The 27,025-nt window shown below is 35.1% G+C and overlaps 1 protein-coding gene across 10 annotated transcripts in view; it reads left to right on the forward strand.

Moving 5' to 3' along the window:
* The first annotated feature begins 1,880 nt into the window (after positions 1–1,880).
* The window catches only part of LOC101897090 (stromal interaction molecule homolog), a 33,880-nt gene continuing 8,735 nt past the window's right edge, over positions 1,881–27,025 (forward strand). Inside the window, exons 1-11 of one of the 10 annotated variants that reach the window (XM_059121742.1) lie at positions 3,317–3,593; positions 3,654–3,993; positions 13,730–14,349; positions 14,417–14,574; positions 16,871–16,990; positions 17,051–17,163; positions 17,232–17,347; positions 17,407–17,579; positions 17,641–18,214; positions 20,603–20,650; positions 25,795–26,152. In XM_059121742.1, coding sequence (XP_058977725.1) covers positions 13,893–14,349; positions 14,417–14,574; positions 16,871–16,990; positions 17,051–17,163; positions 17,232–17,347; positions 17,407–17,579; positions 17,641–18,214; positions 20,603–20,650; positions 25,795–26,152 — 2,117 coding nt within the window. In that variant the 5' untranslated portion in view covers positions 3,317–3,593; positions 3,654–3,993; positions 13,730–13,892. Of the gene's footprint in view, positions 2,133–3,316; positions 3,594–3,653; positions 3,994–13,729; positions 14,350–14,416; positions 14,575–16,870; positions 16,991–17,050; positions 17,164–17,231; positions 17,348–17,406; positions 17,580–17,640; positions 18,215–20,602; positions 21,849–25,794; positions 26,153–27,025 lie in introns of those variants that run through there. The other 9 variants (XM_059121741.1, XM_059121740.1, XM_059121743.1 and 6 more) reach the window with 9 other exon arrangements.

Here is a 27,025-nt window from a genome sequence, read left to right on the forward strand (position 1 = left end):
TACTACTATACACACACAACCACTGCACACAATTTTTTAAAAACAGCAAGAAGTTTTGACATTTCAAACTAATAAATAATCGAAATTTCTTAAATGAAATAGACACGTCATGGTAAAATTAAGAAGGTAAAGTCATTTTATATGAGCATATCCATCCTGAGTTTTTCGTAGGTTATGTTGTCAAATTTTACTTCATTGAAATTCGTTTCCCATCTCTGATTTGTGTATGAACGATGAACGTTGTTAAAATAATTAATTAGTTCCAGAACCTGCAAGAATCTACTATTTTTGATATTTTTTCGATATCATAAAAGGAAAATTGATTATCGTAGCAAAAACATTTACATTCTTGAAGTTCTGAAACTGACCACATGTAGACACGAATGGAAAATATATTCTCTGTTCCAGTACCTGCGAGAATCTACTAGTTTTGCAATTTTCTCCGATATCAAAAAGGAAAAATCAGTTATCGTAGTAAAAACTGTTACATTAATGCGGTTCTGGATCAGACCTATAATAAATAGTTCAAAACAAACGGCAGCAGCCAAGAAAATGTTTATCATTGCTTAATACTACAGATTTGATAAACCACACTGGCAGGCAACTAATATTCAAGCAAAATTTTACATTCAAATATATTAAAGATGATATTTGCTATGTTCCAGTACCTGCAAGAATCTACTATTTTTGCAATATTATTTGATATTATAAAGGGAAAATCAGTTATCGTAGCAAAAACTTTTAAATTCTTAGAGTTCTGGAACAAACCATATATTAGCTCCTTCGATAACCATAGACATGCCGTTAATTTCCATCAGGACAATCTCATAAATAATTACTCTGTTCCAGAACCTACAGGTATGTAAGCACCTTACTACTTCTTTCTTTATGATATCAAAAAATAGTACAATTTAGTACACATTCCTATTGCAAAAAAAAACGATAGTAGCAACTAGTTCCGCGCTCTTTAGTAAAGATGTTCAATTTTCTCACGTCTCATTCCGTAAACAACAGAGTAACCCGAGTCATTGTCATTCGTAAACAACAGAGTACCCCTCCAATTTCTACCATGTCTGTCAAACTACGATAACCGATTTTCCCTTTATGAATGATATCGGAGAACATTTTTTTAATTCAATCACAATAATTACAATAATTGCATTTTGACGTTAAATTAAATTTTTGTTAAACTGGCATTAATCAAACACAATCATGACAATAAGCGTTCCTTGGGTTCTTACTAATCTTTGCGTTATATTTCATTGCATTTTTTACTTTTTAACCATCATATTTTTAGATGGGGGTTTTATGGTTAAGTGATGCGATTACATAGCCTCTCCTTTCCAGCTGTCAACCTCGCCCACACATGGTGACCCCTGTTATCGCAAAAGAGGCACTGGCGAAAACAAACTGTTTATGGTGTTTATGGATTTATCGACAGATAGCATGGCCTAAGTATGCCCCTTCCAAGACAGCTGATTATGCATTATTGTCAAGTCAACGAAAAGTGAATCGTCGTTCAATCATCATTTAGTCGTTTTAATCGTCGTAGTTTTTGTTGGGCAACGGCATAATTTTACGTATTTTTTGCAGAATTTTTTAACGAGCAAATAAAGTTTTACAATAATTTCAATTTTTAAAAAGCAATTATCTCGAATATAATCCAAATCTCATAGAAAATAAGTTTCCATCTCTGATTTTGGGAACCTAACACTTGTACGACATTGGTTAGGGGGTTATCTCCTTTTTAATGACAGTCAACTTTTCGATTTTCCACAAAAAGTAAACTTCGATATTCAACTTTTCGATTAGGACAACTAATCGAAAAGTGGAACTATATAGCCCTTCATTTGAAATTCTACTTCTGCTGCTTTTGACATTTGCATTTTCATTTTTTCATTCAATCGTCGTAGTTTTTTGGTGGGCAACGGCATAATTTTACGTATTTTTTACACAAATTTTTAACGAGCAAATAAAGTTTTACAATAATTTTAATTTTTAAAAAGCAATTACCCCGAATATAATCCACATCTCTGTGCACACAAAAGCAACGACAAGCAAACCCCACGGTGTGATAAAATGTATTGCTAAAAAGTGTCGATTAAATCTAAAAAAAATTAAGAAAAAATCTCGTAAGTCAGCAAATAAAAATTTTGCGAAATTTTGTCAAGTGAAATGCAAGTTCAAATGTGAAAAAGTGAGCAGCAAAATGAGTAAAGATTGATGGGATGGTGCAAAGAAATGCTGGCTGGCAACTTGTATAATCTAAGCAAAAGAAAAAAGTGACCAAAAACCCCAAATGCAAATCGGTAGTGCAATCAAAAATATAGCTTTAAATCGGAAACAATCTACCAAATAGTTGATGACACGCGTTGCGTTTTGCTGGGGCCAACAATAATTGTCAAGCTCCACAACAACTGAAAAAAATATTTGTGTTATTAGTAATATTTTTGTTTGTTTTTCCCCTTTTCGGTCTTGTGAGTGAGAGAGTGTCAGTGTGTCTGTCTGTCGTCGTCGTCAGGTGGAAGGTAAAAAGTGCGCATCATAGAACAATGCAATAGAAAGGCAATATAAGAAAATAAATACAGTGAATAATTGTTCGAAAGATTGATTCCCACAAAATTAAACCTTCCTTGACAATGTTTTGTGTTTTTTTTTCTAACGTCGTTGTGTTTGCCACTCTCTGGTGTGTTTTTTTTTGTACTCTCTCTTCAATTCGCTGTCGTCGTTTTGGTACGTGTGTTTGTGCACATGTTTGTAGATCTGTCTAGTTGTTGTTTTGAGACATGAAACTGATGGACGCTGTTCTCCGGTTAATGTTTCTTTTTTATCTCTGTATATGGTCAATATTTACTGCCATAGTTGTTGTTATGAATCAATGGCTGGCATCTGACAAGTTTCCTTGCAAGCAAAGAAAACAATTTCAAATTTTATTAACAATAATTAACAGATACCTATCCGCCTGTTATCATCGGCCTGTCATCTGTCATCTTTGCCCTCATTCATTTGTTTTGACTCTCTCATCAGAGTGACTTTTTGAAGCTACTACCGTTAATTGTGGTTATTGGTGCAACTCTGTGTTCGTGTGTGCTTGATTTGTGCAAATTGTTTTTGTTCTGTTTGTCGGAATGAAAAAGGGCTGCTGCATGGCACAGCACGGCATTGTTTTTGTTGTTGCCCCTCTGCCTTTTGAGAGGAAAATTTGTGTATGAGAATTCACATAAATTACTTGTTATCCATTGGCAATTAACAAACAATAATGACAACGACCGCCGCCACAACCGCCGCCTTTGCGATCCAACGACCTGTTGCTTGCCTCTCAAGATAGATGATTTGGTTGCTTGATGCCTATTAGGTACTCAGTATTCCATGAATCTATCGATTGCATGGTTAATTCCCCAATTGAATTTTATAAATCTAAAACGTGCCCGGTGGCGGTCAGTCGGTTGTGTGTTGTGGAACAAAATAAAACGAAAAATATGAACATTAGAAATCAACTGGTAGCCAGCTAATGAATGAATGAGTGCATGAATCAATGGAAACAGCAACAACAAAACAACAGAAATTCAAGTGCGTCTGATCTACTACTTCAGGTTTGTTTGTCCATTTGTTATTGGCCGTTTAAAATTGAATGTTTTTTTCGTTTCTTTGAGAATTGACATCAAACGGAAGGTCATCTGTGTGTGAACGTTGTTTTGGGATGGGGGCAAATGTGACATCACCAACAACATCATAACATCGAAGTTGTGAAGAAAATTATTACAGAAAATAAGAAACTGCGCAAAGACAATTGTTGTAGGCTATAATTCCCCAACTACCTCATGTAGATGTAATCGATTCTGTCCAAATTTTTGTTAAGAACGTGACGTGATTTTAGATATTGCTTTACATGTACGTGAAGAAGTTACAGCCTCAAGATTTTGTAAGCGAAACTTTATAAATTGTTGGTAACTTAACGAAAAATCACATCAATTTTAGGAGTTCGTTGGTCAGGTGAGTAGATTTAGCAACACATGTTCTAATCATTTAAAAATAATTTATAAAATTATTTAAAAGAATTACAAGCTGAGTTCTGGCGTCTCCAATGTCTTGCAAAACCTGTGGACAGGCATTTTAATTAATTTCCCCCAATGGTTCCACTGTCCAAAGCAGTAAGCCGAAAGACTTGGACAATTTTAGTCAACAAAATTTTGCCTTAACGGAGCCAAGAACAATTCTTCAGTTGTCAAGAGCCTTCATAAGGTTCCACGATCTAAAGAAAAAATTTCAGTATTACCAACAAAATACTAACCTGGATTATTTACGTACGAATGGCTTCTAGGTGCACTAAAAACATCTACACATGGACAGTTTCAAAAGTTTCTTTACATGTAAAAATGAAGTAAAGTTCTGCTGGACCGAACTTTTTATATACCCTTGCATGAAATCTTTATTTGAGCCTCTGGTCACACATTTAAATTAATTTCCCCAATGGGGTTACTATCCAATGCTGTAAGCCAAAAGACTTGGACTAACATGTAACACAATTTTGCCCTGACAGATCCGGAAACAACCACTTCATATATGTCAAGCGCCTTCATAAGTATCCATGGTCTAAAGATACCAGAAGGAATATTCCAATATTGTCCATCTTCACAACACATCTTGTGTTGATAGGAGTATTAAGCTATGCCGGGTTTGAAAGTAATCGGATGCTCATTTCGTGTTTTAAATTGCAAATGTTGACTCTTTGTGGGTGAGGTACTAGAAAAAGTGGTCTGTTCAATCCGTTCTTCTAACCAGTGGAATAATATTACGATGTACCAAGTTTTGACCAAATCCGCTACTTCCTTCGAGAGCTATCGTGCGCAGTAGTCAAACAGACAAACGGACGGACATCGCAAGATCGACTCCAAATGCCTTGAAACGGACTTCGTCCAAAAGACCTAGGCTCTAAAAACGTTATTTCGATGATGATGATATATACCCTCTCTAAGGGTATACAAATGAAGTAAAGTTCTGCTGGTCCTTTATTTGAATTGATAGTGGGGTCCATATAATTTAATGTTTGAAGATTATTTCATGAACATGTTGACCGAGTCTGCGCCTCAAATGGTGCGGTGTGGCACATGTTATGCAACCCATGCTTTTGCATTTTGGACTAACGGTAGTGTTCACAATTCACAGTTACGTTACGATTCACAGTATATCTGAAGAAATACGTACCAATGGTACCACCAGTCCATAAGCCGCACCAAAGTGAGACTTAATTTTTTTACTGGAGGCGATTGGCAGTCGATTCTCCCTACTTAACTACCTTTTGAGCCAAAAAATGAGATTCGTCGCTAAACTTAATTTTTTATAAACAAGTAAAATAGTATCAGACGGTTTTACCGACAGATGTATACCCCCGCCCTTGGCTTATGATTATTCAAACTGTCGACTCTTTATAGGGGAGGTTCCGAAGCAGTTGGCCAATATTCAACAACGTGCCAGATTTGGACTATATCAACTACTTTCTGTACTTTATGTGAGATATGTACAAATTTTTGGAAAATGTAGAAATATGTATGAGGTAACAGATGTCGCAGACCAAAGTATTCCATTTTCATACTTCATCTAATACAGATAAATATATTGATATGTGCAAAATTTGAATGAATTCGAAAACTACTATTTTCAAATGATATATACCCTCTGTAGTCATATGGCTGAGGGAATAAAAAGTGAATCTTCGTCTAACCCTCTTCCAAAAATTAAAATTCTGCATTGCTGTCGGTTGTTCGGCTTTAATGCTTATATCCGATTTATCATTTTTACCTAAATTATTTCGCAACATTTTTCGCGTTGCTGAGAAACAGGGAACAAGTTGGATCCTCATTGCATCCGCTGACTAGGTTGGTTCAGACAAATATTTAAATTTTGACTCACTGTTAACTTTTTGAAGATATAGAGGAAGTAGAGCTGCAATTTCACACGAAAGTTGCGGTCCATTTTACCGCTAAATATAATCCAGTGGTTATCCAAAATGCTGTACCTCTGCCCTGTCCTGAACTCTCTCCTTATTGAAAATTCCGTGTCGATTGGTTTTAAATTGGCTATAGAGCGACAGCAAGATCAGAAAAGTTTAATTTTTTGGTCCATTTGAACACTTCTGGTTTCGGCAGGATTAAAGATATTTCCGGTTAATTGAAAATTTCACCCGCTAAATAATATCCGATGACCATCCCAAGTGGTAGGCTTCTGCCCAAACCTCTAACTCCATGCTAAATTTCGAGTCGATTGGTCTATAATTGTGACCTGTAGAGCAACTGCAAAATCAATAAAAAATTTCTGTTTTTGGTCCATTTCAACCCCTAAATATTTGAGACTACCTCCATTGTATTGTAGGGTATAATCAAGAAAAACATTACCTCAACTTATTCTATCACCAACAAATAAGAAACCAATTCACAAAACTTTTTTTTCATATTTTTCTATTTTTAATTTGTCTAATGCTGATAATATTTAACCAGATGGGAGCCAGGAAGACTGACGTTAATAAGAGGTGAAAGTCGACGGCTTGTCATCGAACACATAAGCGTAGATCTATTAACCCTTGAAGCACTGGAAAGAAAATATTTTACTTATTTGCTTTAAATTAAGTAGAATTTTTGTCACGATCTCTAAATTTTGCATCTTTTTATTTATTTTGACGAATATTCTCTTCTTAATGATCTTAGTTTAGTGTCATAGGGTTAATGCAATTGCAAGTTGTTATGCAAAATAAAGGGGAAGTGGGGAGATGTTTGACATTTTAATAATAATAACCGTTTTTATTTTCTATTTTCAATTCAATTGTGCCATAAGAGAGTTCTATGGAATAATGAAGCAAACAAAGTAAATGTGTATGTGCACCTATATCTGTTCCGTTTGTTTGCTTTTTCAGCAATATTTTTTTATTGTCTACAAAATTTTGTGTTTTTTCCCCAAAAGCTTCACTATTCAGAAAGTTGTTGTCGTTGGTCGTTAAACATCCATACATACATACACACCTAATATACCTATGTTGTTTTGAGCTGTTCTGTATTTTTATAGATAGAAGGCAAATATTATTGATTTTTGCATGAGTTTGTAGGACTAGATTTAAAAAAAAAGCAGCTCGAGTATTTTCTTAGATCTACAATTTGGAGGAAAGTCTAAGATTTAGATTTAAGATGTAATATCAAAATTTAAACATTTAACTTGCCCACATAAGTTCAGTGTAACAATAAGAACGATATTCTTCATAATTCGATATCACAATATTTCTATGCAGATTAAATCTTCTATGAACATACTATGTCTGGTATCTGTCCGACCAAGGAGATTGAAATGTCATAAATGACATACAAACTGAGCGGAAACCACAAATTATACCGTACAAAGTTTGAACGGAGATGTACCAAAAGAAGATTACCAAAGTATTTCCTATAAATAAACTAACCATTTCCTGACTCTCCCCAATTTGTTTGAAATATGTTCGATTTTTTACATTCCCGTTGGAATTTTTACTAATTCGGTTTTTATACCCTACATTACATGGTGGGTAAGGGTATTATGTCCTTGTGCATTTGTTTGTAAAACGGAGAAGGAAGAGATAGACTCATAGTTACTTTGAAGATCGTCATAGAATCACCTGAGTCCATTTATGTAGGTCAGTCCGTCAGTCTCTCTATGTATTTTCGTGAAAAAAATGCAGGTCGCATTTATTATCCGATTGAGATAAAAATTTCCAAACAATATTTGTTTGACCCAAGAACGAACCTTATTGAAGTTGGAGAGAATCGGTTCAAATTTAAATAGAGCTCACATATATATCTCCAATCGATTTCGGGATAATTGTGAACCAAATGGCCAATATCAATGCAAATGACCTGGATTTTGATACATCCCACCGAATTCAGTCTGGAAGCAAGTACGTGATACGTGATATAGCAATAGCTTCCATATATATTTTTCATCCGATTTGGTGTTTAAGTCCCTCACATTCGTAATATTCACTCCAAAGGGATGATATCTGGTACCGCATATCAGATACAGCTCTGGAATAAGTGTATCAAATTTTGTCAAGATCAGTTCAGATTTGGATATAGCTCCCATATATGTCTTCAAACGATTTCGGGTTAATTGTGCACCAAATGGCCAATATCGGTCCAAATGAACTAAATTTTGGTACATCCGACCGAGTTCAGTCTAGAAGCAAGTACATCAAATTTGGTAAAAATCGGTTTAGATATAGCTATAGCTCCATATATATACAGGGTGAGATGATAAAACTGCAACCAAATTCAGACTGTTGTCATTTCTAAGCCACTCGTCCGAAAGCTGTTAAAATTATTTCAGTGACAGCTCATTATATTATTTACAAGCGTACAAAAGCATTTGGGTCAGAATTTACCAGAAAAAAAGTTATTCGTGATGGAATTCAAGCGTGATAGGGTGATTTTTTTATATTTGGAAAACCACAAGAGGCTATCGTCAGAGCACTTCAGCATTTAAATGTGAATAAATCTTTTGTGTCTCGTACCATCGCTCGTTACCGAGATACTGGTAGCGTAGCCCGACTTCAACGAAGTGAACGGAAGAAAACAGCAACATCAGCAGAAATGCTTCGAAAAGTAAAGAAGCAGTGGCCGAAAAATGGCTCGTGAGCTGAACATATCGCAACGTTCCATTCGGTAAATATTGAAAAATGAGCTCGGGGTAAAACCATTGAAATACACCGCAACAGAAAGAAAATAGACTCAAAAGAGCTAAAGAGTTACTTCGCTTGGCCGAAAGTGGCGAACTACCGAATTTGGTTTTCTCCGATGAAACAACATTCGTTGTCCAGCAGTTTGTCAAAAAACACAGAGGTCAGCTTAAAATGTGCACCTTCGGATGGCCACGAGAACTCTAGCGCCTGCCATGGTGATGGTGTGGGCCGCCATAACAGCCTATGATCGCTCTCCGCTCGTATTAATCGGCCGTGGCATCAGAATAAATGCCGAATATTATCGCGAAAATATTCTGGAGGGTGTATTAAAGCCTTGGGCACGCAAGCATTTTGGCCACAGACGTTGGACATTCCAACAGGACTCAGCTTCATCGCACTCAACACGCGCCACCTAAGAATGGTTACAAAATGAGGTTCCTCGCTTCATTTCCAGCGCACAATGGCCACCAAAATCATTGGTTACCAATCAGTTGGACTATTGTGTCTGGAGTATTTTGGAAGCAAGGTTGGCACTAAAAAATACCAAAGTGTCGATCAACTCAAGCAAGCGCTTCACCGGGAATGGGCCAAAATACCACAGAGCAACATTCGGGCAGCGTGTGACGGTTTGAAGGCCATAATTCGTACCAAAGGTGACCAATTCGAACAAATCTAAAATCCATTTGGTGGAATATTTATTTTATTAGTATAATCTCGAAGTAATATCAGCTACTCTATAGCAATGTTGTTTAAAAAGTCTCCATCAAATTTAGAAAAAAGTCGATTCAGAATTGGATATTCCTAAAATATATAAGTTCCCCTGAAACCAAAGGTTTCTGCTCTAAAGCCAAATATCAAATAAATTCTTTACTAAATATGCATAGTGTTGTAGGGTATCGTATAGTCAACCCCGCCCGACTTTTCAGTTCTCTTTACTGGTTGGAATTGTCATAATTTTGTCAAAGAGTTTCACATTATTTGAAAGACTGTAGTAATTTCACTTTCCATTGAGATTAGACCTTTTGTATTCCACACACCAGAAATTAGGAAACATCTCCCTTGAACGTTGACTTGTGTTTACATTTCACGTGATCCTTATATAGTATTCATTTCTGTCGGACACCCCAACCTCAACTTGTTTCTTCTTACATGACAATTGTAAGTAAACTTCGCTCAAGTTCAAGTACATTCGGAACTGTCTGACAGCAGCAGTAAAGCTTGGTGTGCTGCTCCCCCCATACAACGACGGACATACAAGGTATATAAATACATAGAATATCACAAAAAACAACCGCAACAACAATGTAAATAAATTCGGTATTAAAAATAAAAGTCTAAACAAGTTTTTGATATATGAACATATGTGTGTTCATTGCTTGTTGCTGTTGTTGTTGTTTTTCTAGATGACTGACTGATTTTATGATACCGCGCTTGGCCAGCGGCGTGTTGAACCTTCAAAAAAATAACAAAATTACAAACATACTTATTTACTTGTTTTGTTTATTTCGTACGTGTGTTGTTGTCACCGCCATCGCTGGCATTATTCATACCTATGCTGCGTATCCAGGTGCGAGCTAGCAAGCTGTTATGACTTGATTTTGTTTGCAATTACTTTTATTTGTTGTTTTTCTTTTTCTTTATTTTTCACTGATATACAATTAATTAAATTTTTGTTGTTATTCTTTATAAAAGACAACAAATGCTATATTTGTTGTTTGCATAATTTAAAATATTTCGCGGTTATTCCTTATCACTATTACACACACACACACACACACACACCTCGAATGTGGATCCACCATCATAACGGTGTGTGTGTGTTGTGTTGTCGGTGTGTTTGAGTAGTTTTTGACTTTTAACAATTAAATTTGGTTTTTTTGGAAGCAACGCCGCGATGACTCACGATAGCGCCTACAACACCACCATTCAGTTTCAATATCAGAAGATTGCTTTCTGTCTGCTAATGGTGTAAAACAAATTTCTTTCACACCTCCTTGCCATGAGCATCATTTCCATAAGACATGCGTCAGTCAGTCAGCGACTCAGCCAGCCATTCTCATAGACTTTCGTTTTTCAATAACACCTTGTTTTCCAGAAAATTGTGTGTCAATTTTCCATTCAAATCCGATTATCTACTGCAAATTAGGTCATTAAATTTGATTTTACATTGGAAACGTTTTTTGCTTTGTTTTGTTTCCAGAAGAATAGAAACCTGTAATGGATTAGTTTTTCTTGCGGTTGTTGCGGTTTTCTTGTTAGATACTAACACAACAAAGTCTGGCTCTATAAATGAGTATTAAAATTTGTTTTTTTAAATGTTAATAAAACTAATTTTCCATTACTAATAGGCAATAAAGTCACATTCTACATTGGAGCGTATAAACTTGTTTATAGTTGGAGTAGTCCAGTTATTGGATTATAATTTTCTTAAAATTCAAGAAAAATCTCAAATGTAATTAAAAAAACAATGAAATAAATAAAATCCAAACCTGACTTTGAGAACTGAATTTGAGATTCGAAAAAGGTTAGAACAAATAAAATAGTATCAGTCGGTTTTCCCAACAGATGTATACACCCAGTTATGATTATTTAAACTTTTGACCCTTTATGGGGGAGGTTTGCACATGTCTCCTATAAAATATAGGAAGTAGTCGATATAGTCCAAATCTGGCACGTTGTAATATTTAATCAGTCTTAGGCCGGATACGAATTGGATAATATTGGCCAACTATATTATCCAATTCGTATCCGGCCTGAGACTAAAAAAATATTACAACGTGCCAGATTTGGACTATATCGATTACTTCCTATATTTTATATGAAATATGTGCAAATTTTTGGAAAATGTGGATATATGAGTGAGGTGCTGTTTTCATACTTCATCTAATACAGATAAAAATATTGGTATGGACAAAATTACAAGGAAATCGAACATTTATATCGAATTTTATGCGAAATCATAAAATCCGATAAATTACATTTTCATATCAGATTTCTGTTGAAGAGAAATATTTAGATATAGCAAGTTGTAAAGACTCTTCGAATTGTTTCGCAAGTTATGACTTTTATAAGTATTGGAAATGGTAACCCTTTGTTGGTGAGGTACCAGAAGGGGTTGGCAGATGTATATTATCTTAACAACAGATAACAGATGTTGTGTTTATGTAAATATTGAGATGTACCAAGTCTGAATGGAATCGGATGTTGATTTCGTGTTTTATGAGCTTCAAAAATATTCAAAATGTTGACCCTTTGTGTGGGAGGTACCAGAAGGAGTGGACGGAAATATTCCATCTTCACCCCAGATCGTGGGTTAATAAAAACATTGTCATGTGTGTAATTTGAGGAGAATCGGATGCTTATTTTGGATTTTATGATCGGTTTTTGGTATTCAAAACGTTGACCCTTTGTGGGGGAGGTACCAGAAGGAATAGTCCAATATCAGCCATATTTATAACAAATCTTGTGTTGATGGAAATATGATGAACCAAGTCTGAATGGAATCGGATAATTATTTCGTGTTTTATGAGCTTCAAAAATATTCAAAATTTTGACTTTTTGTGAGGGAGGTACCAAAAGAAGTAAAGTGATATATTCTTTCTTCACATCAGATCTTGGGTTAATAAAAACATTGTCATGTGTGTAATTTTAAGAGAACCGGGTGCTTATTTTGGATTTTATGATCGTTTTTTTGGTATTCAAAACATTTGACCCTTTGTGGGTGAGGTACCAGAAGAAATGGTGCGATCTCTACCATCTTTATAACTAATCTTGTGTTTATGGAAATATGATGAACCAAGTCTGAATGGAATCGGATAATTATTTCGTGTTTTATGAGCTTCAAAAATATTCAAAATTTTGACTTTTTGTGAGGGAGGTACCAAAAGGAGTAAACTGATATATTCCATCTTCACACCAGAACTTGGGTTAATATAAATATTAAGATGTGTGAAATTTGAAGACAATCGGACTCTTACCTCACATTTTATAAGAGTTGTAATTATTCAAACTTGGGTTGATATTGTCCATTTTCGCACCTGAGATAGCACTGATGAAAATATTATAATTCGCAACGTTGGAGCAAAATCGCATTATCCTTTCTCTTTCTGCGCAAAAAATATTTTCTTTAAAATTTTTGACATTTTTTGTGAGAGGTATCAGAGGGAGTGGACCGATATTGTCCATCTCCGAACTCCATCAAAGTTTGACAATAATATTACGATGTAACAAGTTTGGACCAAATCGGATACTCCCTTCGAGAGTTACCGTGCGCACCAGCCAGACAGACAGACAGACGGACGGACGGACATCGATAGATCGACTCCTAATGTCCTGAAACGGATTTGGTCCAAAGAGACCGTTACCTTGACTAGGCACGCTGTGGCCGTATCAAATTATGTAGCCATATAGCTGGTATTTTGATCTGAAAGTGTTTTTTTTTTTTTTTTTTTGAAATCAAAAAATAAAAATAAAACTAGGAATTTGTTGCTAAAGTGGGTTTTAAAGAATCGAAGTTTGAAGTTGGTCTTTGAAACAATATTTAAAAATCCACGTATTTAGAACTGAAGATGGATGGATGGAGAATTTTGTAAATTCTTACGTATTTGTATGACAATACTTGATTGCAACAGAATATGGTCTTCCAAAAAAATTTTATAACCATCCAATACTATAGGGCCACAAATCTTTGCTTTCAGTTTTTTTTTTTGTTTTCATAATTTAATATTTATATACCCATCCCAACGTATCTCTGCTCCACAGACTCATTGTAACAATAAAAATATTAATTATTCATAGACATTTATAACTTTCAAAGCAATTTTGTACACTTATCTGCTTAATGAGGTTGTTATCTAAAGATAAATAAGGAATATATGATTAAAGCGAATTTGCCAAACGATAATTTATACTCACTTTTTCACATTTCCAAGGAAAGCAAAAACCAGAGGAATTTTTGAATTAAAATTCCATTTCTAAATAAAAAAACTCAGATATTTTAATTATTGCCTTTATACCTTCTTCTTTTTCCAACAGCTCTCCATAAATCTCTTCATAAGTGTTTTAATCATAAAAGGAAGTTAATATATTTCAACGAAACCCAATTGTGTGCCTTGCAGAGTGCTGTGCTGTGCTGTGTGCGTGTGTGCCTGCGGCGGACACAAGGAACGCAAAAACACCTTGAAAACAAAAAGACAGAATGCAGTTTTTTCAAAAAATTTTACTTACATTTACTCTAATCATCACACTAACTTCACACAAATGTTTAGTCTATAGCAGTGGCAGTTCACCGGGTGACACAATAGCTGGTGGTCAGATACCGGCGTCGGGGGCGCAGCTGCAACAGCAGAAGGCCCCGGCGGCGGTACATCATGCGTCACAGGCGCAACATCAGCATCAACAACAGCAACACCAGCAGCAACAACAACAACCGCATCATCACCCGCAACAATACCAACATCAGTATTCTTCCCATGGCATCGGTGGCGGTGGCTTGCCACATCATCAGCATCCATCACAAGCAGCTATTATAAATAGTCAACAACACCAACCGGCTGTGTATCACCAGCAGCCATCCCACAGTGGTCATGCTGAACCTAAAAATACCTATAATCTGTTAAGCGAAGCCATGTCACAGGCTGTTAGCAATGAATTTAGTAAGTACTCCAAATACGATTATTTTTATAAAGCCCTTAAACTTTGCATTTCCCCCCTCTTTTCTAGGCTCTCTAGGAAGTGGTTCTGCCGACGGTGCTTGCCATGCTGATGATATCGATTGTTACAATGTCCAAGATCGTTTGGGCATGGAGGCCATTAGAACTTTGCATCAACAGTTAGATGACGATGATAATGGCAATATTGATTTAAGCGAATCCGATGATGTAAGTCTTTGTTGACTTGTCTTTTGTTGTGAGTGTCATTTATAATTGCATACTTTCGCCCATCACAAAGGTGGCTAAGGTGTGCAAAGGCACACGACACCTTAAATGTAGTCCAGTTATTTTTGTCTCACAAATTTTATTGTCTTAATATGGTAACCCAAATACCGTGACGACGAAGTAATGTTATTGAATTGGAGGTTTCTTTATTTGCGGCGTGTGTACTTTTTGTTGTGGGCACGTGAAAACAATCAACATTGCCTGATTATAATTTGGTCAAATATTTTAATTAGTATTTTGGTTTAATATTTTTTTTGAGTATTTAATTGTTTTTTTTTTTTTGTAGGACAGATAGTTAAACCTTGAAAAACAATGATTGAGGGTTTTTGTGTAAAGAATGTCGTTACTGCAATACACACACAAAATTCAGTCCTCAAAAGAGTCTTAAAGAATATAACTCTAATTTTTCGAATCTCTTGGACATTGTCAAAAAACTTTCGGCTTTCGGCTTTCCTATACTTTATGTGAGATATGAGGAAATATGCGTAAAGTTGTCCATTTTCATACTTCATCTAATACAGATAAAAATATTGGTATGTGCAAAATTTGAAGGAAATCGAACATATATATCCAATTTTGTGCGGAATCAAAAATTCCGATAAATTCATATCAGATTTCTGGTTAAGAGAAACATTTAGATATAACAAGTTGTAAAGAATTGCCGACTTCTTTCGCAAGTTATGACAGGTATAAGTATTGGAAACTGTGACTCTTTTGTGGGTGAGATACTAGAAGGGGTTGGCAGATCTTCACAACAGATCTTGTGTTAACAAATATGTTTGTACAAGGTGAGATAAAAAAAAACTCCAACAAAGTCAAACGCCATAATCTTTAAATTTTATTTTCAAATTTTATTGAATTAAAGCAAAAAATGTCGGAAATAGCATCAAATTTTAGAATAAGTTTATCTTTGTTCGAATTAGTTACCGTTTGCACGAATTATGGCCTTCAAACGGCCAATGAAACGAATGTTGGTCTACGGTATTTTGGCACATTCCCGGCGAAGCGCTTGCTTTAGGTGATCTACACTTTGGTATTTTTTAGTACCAACCTTGCTTTCCAAAATACTCACTACACAATAGTCCAACGGATTGGTATCCGGAGATTTCAGTGGTCATTGTGCGCTGGAAATGAACCGAGGAATCTCATTTTGTGATGGTTACAAAATGATCGATCAACTCTCTTCTTTACTTTTCGAACCATTTCTGCTGATGTTGCTGTTTTTTTTCGTCCACTTCCTTGACGTCTGGCTACGCTACCAGTATCACGGAAACGAGCGATGGTACGAGACATAAATTATTTATTCACATTTACATGTTGGAGTACTCTAACGATAGCCACATGTGGTTTTCAAGCCAAATATACAGAAAACACACTATCACGCTTGAATTCCATCAGGAATAACTTTTTTTCTGGAAAATTCTCACCAAAAGGCTTTTGTACGCTTGTAAACAATAAAATGAGTTGTCACTGGAATAATTTTAATATCTGTCGGACGGGAGGCTTAGAAATGACAGCAGTCTGAAGTTGGTTGCAGTTTTTTTAACTCACCCTGTATTGTTGGGGTGTACCTTGAAAATATATTCTTACAAATCCAAGATTATTCTTGGGATAGTCTTTGCCGGAAAGTAGTCTCAAAATGAAGAAGTTTTTGTCTATGGCCTTAGAAATAAAATTTTCAAATGTTTAATTGGTCTAATTATCCTGAAGAATATTCCTAATAAATATGGACATGTTAGGATTATTCGACCTTTACCTGACTTTTGGAAATATTTGATTATTCATTGACCTCGACCTTGAATAATCAATTATTTCGAATTAAAATTTAATATTATTTGGCAATTGTTCTTTGGAAAAAATTTTATCTTTTTTACAAAAACGCCAATATTGGGATTAAATTTGACCATTTTGCAACAACAAAATTGCTTCTGTATCCTAACAAATAAACGTCAACACTGCCCTCTCCAAAAGATAACATTATATTAACCAATCAACCCTATATATTCACAAAATATCAAGTATTATTGCTCCTCTCAAATAGGTCCAACGGTCCTGGAAAAAAAATCATGAAAATAGGTTGAATGTTCTCCAATAGCCCAGCTAAATATTTTTTAAAGAATTGATTCCTATAACAAAGAGTATCAGATACATACATATATAACCCAGATAGTTTTAATTTTATTCTGCAAAAAAGTACAAAATTTAAATTCTTAATTCCAATATTTTTATTTGCTTGCAGTTCCTGCGCGAAGAGTTAAAATACGACTCGGGTTATGAAAAACGTCAAAAAGCTTTCCATTTCAATGATGATATGCATATTTCTGTTAAGGAATTGTGGGAAGCATGGTTGAGATCAGAGGTATGATTTAAAAATACATTTCCATAACGACTTCTATTAATTGACAAATCCAAACTTCAGGTGCACAATTGGACCATTGAACAAACAACAGATTGGTTGGCTCAATCAGTACAATTGCCTCAATATGTGGATCTATTTAAACAACATAAGGTATCGGGAGCAGCCTTACCAAGGTAAAGTGTTTCTCAATATATATTATTCTTATGTAACTTAATGATTTTAATTATTTTCTTTTTTTCAGATTGGCTGTTAACAATATGCATTATGTTAGTAATGTGTTGGGCATCAAGGATCCCATACATAAACAAAAAATTGCCCTTAAAGCTATGGATGTGGTACTATTTGGACCACCAAGAGGTAAGGCTGGGAATCTATCTACAAAATAATTTACTTACAATTTTGTTTCCTGTTTTCAGAGACTGGTACCCGCTGGAAGGATTACATTTTAGTTACCTTATTGTTAAGTGCTATAATAGGCTGTTGGTATGCATATCAACAAAATAAAAATGCCAAAAGACATTTGCGGCGCATGGCCCAAGATATGGAGGGTCTGCAAAGGGCCGAACAAAGTCTACAGGAAATGCAAAAGGTAACATTTAATTTTCCAATCAAAATTAACAACTTATTTTAACTTTGTCGTATTATTTTAGGAATTAGAACGAGCTCGTTTGGAGCAGGAAAATGTTGCCACCGAAAAAATGGATTTAGAGCGTCGCCTCAAAGAAGTACCCACCTTAACATCTTCCAATTCAGATTTGGAAGTACAACAATTGAAAAAAGAAATCGAAATGTTACGCACTGAGTTGTCGCGGGCCGAAATTGAATTGGTCGACAATTGTTGGGCCCCACCGCCCCAATTGCAGTCATGGCTGCAATACACCTATGAATTGGAAAGTAAAAATCATTTAAAGAAACGCGTTGCCGCCGAGAGGCAACTGCAGTCGGCCCGTGAAGCCTGTGAGAAGTTGCGTAAAAAACGTTCCAGTTTGGTGGGTGCTTTCGTCTCGACACATGGCAAGAGTATCGATGATGTGGATCGTTCTATTGTCGAGGCACGTAACTCTCTGGGAGAGGTGACAAACGAATTGCAAGAACGTCTGCATAGATGGAAACAAATTGAACAATGTCTGGGCATGAATATTGTCAATAACAATGGTCTATCGTATTTGGAAAGTGTGTTGTATGGCCGAAATGGTGGCGGTTCTTCCATTAAGAGTTCGAGAGGTAAGTTGTATTTGAATATTATAATTTTTAGAGAATTTCCTGATAATAAGAACAATTATTGGGGTTAATTTTAGCTTTGAAAGGTGCAAATTTGCTTGTGTTTTTGTCTAAAATGTTTGTAAATGTCCCTAAACTGATATAGGTGCCTATTTTAAAAGTAGTTTTGGTGTGGCCCGCTTTATGCTTTGGGGAAAACATGTCGCTAGAGATTTCTATTGCCATGTCGTTTTTTATTTTAAAATTTATATATCCAACAGAACATTTTTAACCCCCACCCGCCATGAATCCTATTGTTTTCCAAATTGGCTTCCTTGATTTGATTTATTGTTGTGAATGAAAGTCACTGGCGAGAAAGATATTTGGATGGTGAAGAACCTCAAAAGAGAAGTTCTATAAAATAACATTATTCGCCGACTTGTCTATATTCGAAAGTGAGAAACCATATAAAGACTTCGGCTTGAATTCCAAAAGTAGTGGTCCAAGGTGAGTGGTAGAAGACCTGTAGGAGGTATTTCATCTATAGAATTCATTTAGAAAATGTTCCTTCTATAGAATTTCTGAAAGTGGTATGTGTACGGAGGACGTGTAAAAGATTTTTTTACCTTTTGACTGCCCGAAAAAAACCTTTTACTTACAAACCTTCCATAGATCTAATATGGTGTTAATGGTAAATCTTCTACAAGTAGGAAAACAAAGAATTTGTCCTCATTTAGATAACTTTATAAATATTTTTATAGAAAGTGGTCTTGAGGTCTTGATCTTTACTAGGTCATGTATGTAGATAGGATACTCTAGAGAGTGAGATAAAAAAAAACTGCAACAAACTTCAGACTGTTGTCATTTCTAAGCCACTCGGTCGACAGCTGTTACAATTATTCCAGTGACACCTTTATATATTCTTTACAAGCGTGCAAAAGCATTTTGGTGAGAATTTTCCAGAAAAAGTAATTCGTGATGGAATTCAAGCGTGATAGTGTGATTTATTTATATTTGGCTGGAAAATCACAAGTGGCTATCGTTAGAGCACTCCAGCATTTAAATGTGAATAAATCTTTTGTATCTCGTACCGTCGCTCGTTACCGTGATACTGGTAGCGTACCCCAATAAAGTGGACGGAAGAAAACAGTAACATCAGCAGAAATGATTCGAAAAGTAAAGAAGCGACTGGATCGAAACCCGCATCGCAGTGCCCGAAAAATGGCTCGCTAGCTGAACATATCGCAATATTCCATCCGGCAAATATTGAAAAATGAGCTGGGGGTAAAGCCATTGAAATTCCAAAAAGTGCAAGAACTTACACCGCAACAGAAAGAAAATAGACTCAAAAGAGTTAAAGAGTAGCTACGCTTAGTTGCTTCTCCGATGAGAAAACATTCGTTGTCCAGCAGTTTAAAAAGAAACAAAATGATCGTGTCAAAGAGGTCAGCTGAAAATATGCATCTTCGGTTGGTCACCAGAACTCAAACGCCGGCAATGGTGATGGTGTGGGCCGCCATAACGGACGATGGTCGCTCTCCGCTCGTATTAATCGACCGTGGTATCAGAAAAAATACCGAATATTATCGCGAAAATATTCTGCAGGGTGTATTAAAGCCTTGGGCACGAAAACATTTTGGACATTCCAACAGGACTCAGCACGCGCCACCCGAGAATGATTACAAAATCAGGTTCCTCGCTTCATTTCCAGCGCACAATGGCCACCAAAATCTCTGGATACCAATCCGTTGGACTATTGTGTCTGGAGTATTTTGGAAAGCAAGGTTGGCACTAAACACTACCAAAAAAAAAAAATATAATAAAAAATTAAAAATTATGGCGTTTTGCAGTTTTTTTTTATCTCAGCCTGTAAAGTATAGGACGTAGTCGATATAATCCAAATCTGTCACGTTGTAATATTTGTGTCAGTCTTAGGTCAGATACGAATTTGTCAATATTGGCCAACTGCTTCCAAACCTTCCCCATAAAGGGTTAACAGTTTGAATAATTATAACTCAAGGTTGGGGGTATAAATCTTTCGGCAAAACCAAACTATTTTACTCGTTTTTTTTTTCTTTTTGAAAAACTTGGTTTGGAGATTTCTCTATTTAAAGGGATCAACTTATAGAAGATATTCTATTTATAGAAGACCTATAGCAACTCGTTTAGATAAAGAAGGTGATATTTGAAACCAAATGTATTAGAAGATTCCTTCTACTATTGTTATGCTCTCATATAAATTTAATTGTCTACTGGGAACTTTTTTGTTTCAATATTTTTTAATCTAACAATTGCCAATTTCTAACAATTAATGTCAAATTAAAATTGTAGGAAATTTTTAACTTATTTTAAATAAAAAAATGTGTGCTAACCACATAAATTAAAACAAATGTATATTTAAATTTTTTACAGGTCGTATTACTAGCAGCTCCGATGAATTAGATGATGAATCTGTTCAAGGTAAGCTAAATTTTGAAAACTTTTCCTTGATCTCTGCTGAATGAAACTACCTACCTACCTACAAACATACAACTGCTATCAATTCAATCCAACTACCGAACACCCTCCCGACCCACGATGTTATTCTTATTGAATGTGTGAGATAGACCTAAAGGAACTTAAGCAAGACAAAATCAAAAAACTTCTTCCGATCCAATCCATTTCAATCGTATATTATATCATTTAATGAATGACATTTAACGATTGTTAATGATTTTCCCAGTTTCCATATTCCTCTAAAACACCACCACTGTTATTTTGAACATAGATTTAAGATTTGGAGTGCAATAATAATTACGGCAGTTGACATGGTTATAATGAGCTTTTGTGGTTTTTCCCTTCGAATAAATATTAATTGGCGTAATTTGTTCATTATAACCCTGTCACGCTGGAGTTAATGTTTTAGTACTGAAAACAAAAAAGGAACGTTTCTTGATTGTGCATTTGATTTCGTTTTTTTTTAATATGTTAAGTTCTTCTACACCTGTTTCTCTCCATACAATCCCCCAAACCTCTTTACATTCTTTGCCAACGAGCGTTAAAATACAAAAAATGTTTCTTTTCTTTTTTGTTTTAATTTTTTTTTATTACCTGTTAATTGTTGATAGTTTTTAAATCTATTCGGTTTGTTTTTATTCTACATTCTTTTTATTAATTCGAAACGTACAAAATTCTCTTTGTATGTATCCGTTATGCCTCTTTTTATTTTTATTTAAAATTCTACATTTATATTTTATACATAAATATTTTACTTATAGCATTTCACTTAAATTTTATAATAAAAATCCAACTTTTTTTTATTATAATTTTAATTGTGTTATTTCCATGTTTTGTTGTAAATACAAAAAACAAGTGATATTTGTATCTACCCTGGTTTTCACAGTGTGTGGTTATTTCTAATAGAATGCTTTAATCCTTTCCGGTGCTTGCTTGTTATTATTAATTACGTATTTATTTGTTTATGGATTTAATTTTATTGTTATGTTTAATTATCAATTCAAGTCTAGTATGGTTATAGTGATTTATTTTTATATTGGATGATTTGTGTATTATTTTATGATGATAGTAAACTGCCCTGAATTGTTGCAGACTTGATTTATTAATTGTTCTTATATGGCCCAATAATGTACATATACATATTTACCAGAAACAAAGGTGATTTAAAACAAAACAAATATTGGCGGTATTCGGCGAGAGAGTGAGAGAGAGAAAGAGGTTATTGCCTGCTCCTTCTATGTTTGCTCATTGGCGGCGATAACAAAAACAATTATTTTCATATGTCAAAGGCAAATGACACAATAAATTTCCCCTGATGTTAACAGGGAAGCATCTCTTGTGACGTTGAAAAGGAATGCTATGGAATTCCGCAAACATTTATTTTATGGAAATTTATAAAAAGTTTATTTAATTTTCTGACCTTTTGGAAGATAAAAAGTTCAATTAAAAACATGTTTGCCATAGTCCGTAATCTCACATATTGTTGTGATCTTTTATTTTTTAAGGTGTGTTTTTTTCGGGGGAATTTTATTTTTTTTTCTTTTTTTTTTTGATATTAGAATTAGTAAACAAACTTTTTTATAACGATATTACATATAAATTTATCAAGCTTTAATTTTTATCATGTGATTTTCGATAGATAGATAAAACGACACCATGCCGAACCCGAATAGGGCGGTAAACGATTCGTCAATTTGATATCTGTTTTATAAGATCAATAGAATGACAATTGTTTTTCCTTTAATCTATTATTATCTATCACATTTGAACGTTTGACGCCCTGTGTCGTAGTAGCCAAACCTTTTCTTCCAAGGAAATACATTAATACCTTTTTTAATTCTCCTCCCGATTAACTTCATGGGGAGGAGAAGTGACACTAGACGTGTAGAAATAGACAAGTGATATTATTCCACCCTAGGGTTGTCACTGCTTACTCTGATTTCCTTGATGTAGTTAGGGAGAAGGCTCTCCAAAACATCCCTCATGAAATTTTTAGCTTTACATGCTTTTTCGCTGTTTGGCGACTTTACATAGAACTGTAGTGTTTCTAGGCATAAAAGATGTGTGGCCTTTAAAAGTTTAATCAATATTTATTGGAATGTAGTATCGTGTCTACATAATCGTAATTCATAAAATCCAAAAATTGGCGAGATGAAATGAAAAATATGATTAAAACCTAAACAATTCTAGATATTTGGGCTTGACCTTATATAGGACCTATACCAAAACGTAGACCGACGAAAATCTTTTTTTAAACCAATTCTTAAAGCAAGCCTTCAAAAGGCCTTAAAAAGTTTGGCCTTTGTCTTACCATATTTCTAAAATTATGCTTTATAGCATAATTTTGTATCAAATACAGCTTTAGACCTAAAATAAGTTTCTAATATATACAGGGTGAGATAAAAAAACTGCAACAAAGTCAAACGCCATAATTTTTAGATTTTTTTTAAATTAAAGCAAAAAATGTCGGAAATAGCATCAAATTTTAGAATAAGTTTAGATTTGTTCGAATTGGTCACTTTTGGCACGAATTATGGCCTTCAAACCGCCAATTAAAGCGTCACACGCTGCCCGAATGTTGCTCTGCTGTATTTTGGCCCATTCCCGACGAAGCGCTTGCTTGAGGTGATCGACACTTTGGTAATTTTTAGTGCCAACCTTGCTTTCCAAAATACTCCAGACACAATAATCCAACGGATTGGTATCCGGAGATTTTGGCGGTCATTGTGCGCTGGAAATGAATCGAGGAACCTCATTTTGTAACCATTCTTGGGTGGCGCGTGCTAAATGCGATGGTGCTGAGTCCTGTTGGAATGCCCAAGGTCTGCGGCCAAAATCTTTGCGTGTCCAAGGCTTTAATACACCCTCCAGAATATTTTCGCAATAAAATTTTGGCATTTATTCTGATACCATGGTCGATTAAAACGAGCTGAGAGCGACCATCGGCTGTTATGGTGCACATTTTCAACGGACCTCTTTGGCAAGTAAACACGATCATTTTTTTCTTTACAAACTACTGGACAACGAATGTTTTCTCATCCAGGAAACCTAAATTTGGCAGTTCACCACTTTCGGCCAAGCGAATCAACTCTTTAGCCTTTTTGACTCTATTTTCTTTCTGTTGCGGTGTAAGTTCTAGCACTTTTTGGAATTTCAATGGCTTTACCCCGAATATTGCGATATGTTCAGCTCACGAGCCATTTTCGGCCACTGCGCCGCGGGTTTCGAACCATCTCTGCTGATGTTGCTATTTTCTTTCGTCCACTTCCTTGACTTCGGGCTATGCTACCAGTATCAGGGTAACGAGCGATGGTACGAGATACAAAAGATTTGTTCACGTTTAAATGCTTGGGTGCTCTAACGATAGCCACTTGTGGTTTTCCAGCCAAATATAAAGAAATCACACTATCACGCTTGAATTCCATCACGAATAACTTTTTTCCTGGAAAATTCTCACCAAAATGCTTTTGTGTGAGCTGTCACTGGAATAAATTTAACAGCTGTCGGACGAGTGGCTTAGAAATGACAGCAGTCTGAAGTTGGTTGAAGTTTATTCATCTCACTCTGTAAATAAATAAGCACATTTTTTCTACTAGAAGTAAATGGGGTTGCAATATAGTCTTAACTTTTAATTTTTCTATTACATTACCCAGAAATTATCAATATTTCGTTGTCAGACATTTTTTTATGCAACAAAGATTTAATCGTATCTTTGCGCGTGGCATTTTTAGCCCGTATCCAAAAGAAGTCTGTACCGGAACATTTCGTTTAGTTTTTCCCCCCAATGTTGAAAATATTGAATATTCTTAAATCTATTATTACCTTAGTATCCGAACTTATTCAAATTGTATAAGGTTTGAAGATGAGCCATCCCTACAAATGGTCGAATGTGTAAAAGATAATAAATTCTACATACAGATCACCTAAAACATAAGACTATTGCGATTGCTATATTTTTGAAGGAGATCTGAACTAGAGAGGTTATCCAATACATTCCTTTTCCATAATCACTTAATGTATACTCTACGCTTTCTCTCTCTCTCACTCTCTTGACTATAAATCCCTGTTCGTTTTCCCTGTTTATTTGAGAAGTCTCTTTTCGCAAAAACATTTTTCAAGAGAGCATGAATTTTGAGTTATTTCATACATCATGTCCAACATAAAAGACAATTGTAATAAATTCGATAGAGAACTAGTAATCACCGGAAGGGATGTTAAAGTATACAATAGAGATAGAATAAATATTTTAAAGTAAGTATTGACGATTGACGGACAAATGAAAATCATAACAAAACAAAAATTCAAATTTCATCGCTTTTTTCTGTATACAAATCATTCTACCATATCTACAAAAAAAAAAACCAAGACTAATGATTTGAATAATTGAACAGAAAATCAATTAGATATTTCAAAGTTTTGAAAACCAAAACAGACAAAAAAACTGAGTGATGGGGTTTGCGACGACCAGGTAAGAAAACACCGGTGATTTGTAATTTGTTTGTCTATTTCTAATTCATTTTTATTTAATTTGCCACATTAATACATACATGTGTACGTGTGTTTGCGTATGTATTTTATCTGTCTAAAATGTCATGCTCGTTCAATTGTCTTTTGTGTTGGTTGCATGATGGATGCAAATTATTAACAATATATTTCTTTTTCAACTTTTCTTAAACCATTACAAAACTCATGAATTTACCAGAATTGATTAGTGGAAACAACCCGTACCCATATTTGTAACTAAAAATTTACCATACCATGGTGGGCTCATTTAATACAATACATAAACTTGTCGTTACCCCTTGTCCAGTTCCATACTTCCCCCTTCTCCCTTTCTATGTACGGCATTTCCCATTCTTTCTCCCTACCTCCTTCCCTCCCTTTGTTTGATTATCATATGTATATGTACTTGGCTGTGTCGAACAGTTTTAATTAATAATAACCAAAAAAACAAGCAGCAACATCTTCTAACAGCTAAGCCATACTACATTTTTTACTTGTCTTAACCACCCCGCCGTTGCCGCCCAAACTATTAATCTTCCTATTTAGCATCATCTATAGATTTTAAATTCCCCATATAATAGGTCTAAATGATTAAAAGTTTCAAGAAATCTTATATATTTATCCAGGTATTATCGATGGTTATAATCGTAATTCGGCCCTAAGCGGATCTGCCATTTTGAATAGTAGCTCGAATACGGTACGTGATGAATCGTCGGGCAGTGAGGACAATGTGGAATCTCAGTCTGTGCAATTTTATTTGGGCACAGCTCCAACGGCGACCATAAGCGCAAGTGCCGTCACAACGCCGGTAATCTCACAACGTACACCGTTGCCAACACCTTCGCCCCTAGAAGCGTACAATCACATTGGTGGTGTTGTGTCTAGCAATCATGCTGGAAATGTTGTTAATTCGAGTAATGCTGCTGCTGTTACTGCTGCATCATCTGCTTCCTATAATGACAGGTATTGTTTTGTTAGATAATCATTTTTTTCTCTTTTTTTTTTGCTAACATAGATTAATAATATTTATTTGGCATGTGTTAGTCTTAATTTCGCGAAACACAGTGCTACAAGTTTAGAGAATTGGGATTACTAATCAAAAGTGTGGATAAGACTCTCAAAATTCGAATATTAAGGCATATATTGGCTTCACGAAATTAATTAATTTGTGCTACGTCGAAGACTGCCATCCTTACAAAAGGGAGAATAATGAATATTAAAAATGTTATATGGGATTTGTGGGTGAGAATGGAATGTGATCCATTTTCCTTACATTACACCTTTTTCTCACGTGTCACCTTCATTATAAGTTTTCCAATATCCGGGCAGCCAAGGTGCCCGCCCTCTTCAAAAAAAAAAAAAAAAAAAATGTTTCGGGAAATTTTATCTATAACAATAGCATCTGTCCATAGCCTTGTCGAAGGCTTCAAAAGGTATCGTAATCGTACCTCAAGGACTCTTGTTTACCCAGCAAATGAACTGGAGACTTTTCTGAACTGATTGGGCATGAGGAGGTTCAATTTGACGATTTTGTATTGTTTCTCACATGTTCTTTGATAAGCAGCCATGTTCCTCCACTAACTTCTTGTTGGAGTTAGATCCATTGATGGACTGAAATGTCCTTAAAAATGTATTCGAAGCAACTGATCACAAAAATCAAAACATTTGTTTTCTTTGCTTTGCTTGCCATGCATTTTAGATATAAATGCGTGTGAATAGCCAAGAATCTTCGTCCACTACGGGAATGTATGGCCGAACCTGGTCCAGATATTCCGAGTCTATTTTAACCTCAGAACGTTTCCCTGAATTCATCGAATTATTAGAATCAGGACTATG

Source organism: Musca domestica, unplaced genomic scaffold (genome assembly GCF_030504385.1).
Source record: "Musca domestica strain aabys unplaced genomic scaffold, Musca_domestica.polishedcontigs.V.1.1 2, whole genome shotgun sequence".
Taxonomy (NCBI): domain Eukaryota; kingdom Metazoa; phylum Arthropoda; class Insecta; order Diptera; family Muscidae; genus Musca; species Musca domestica.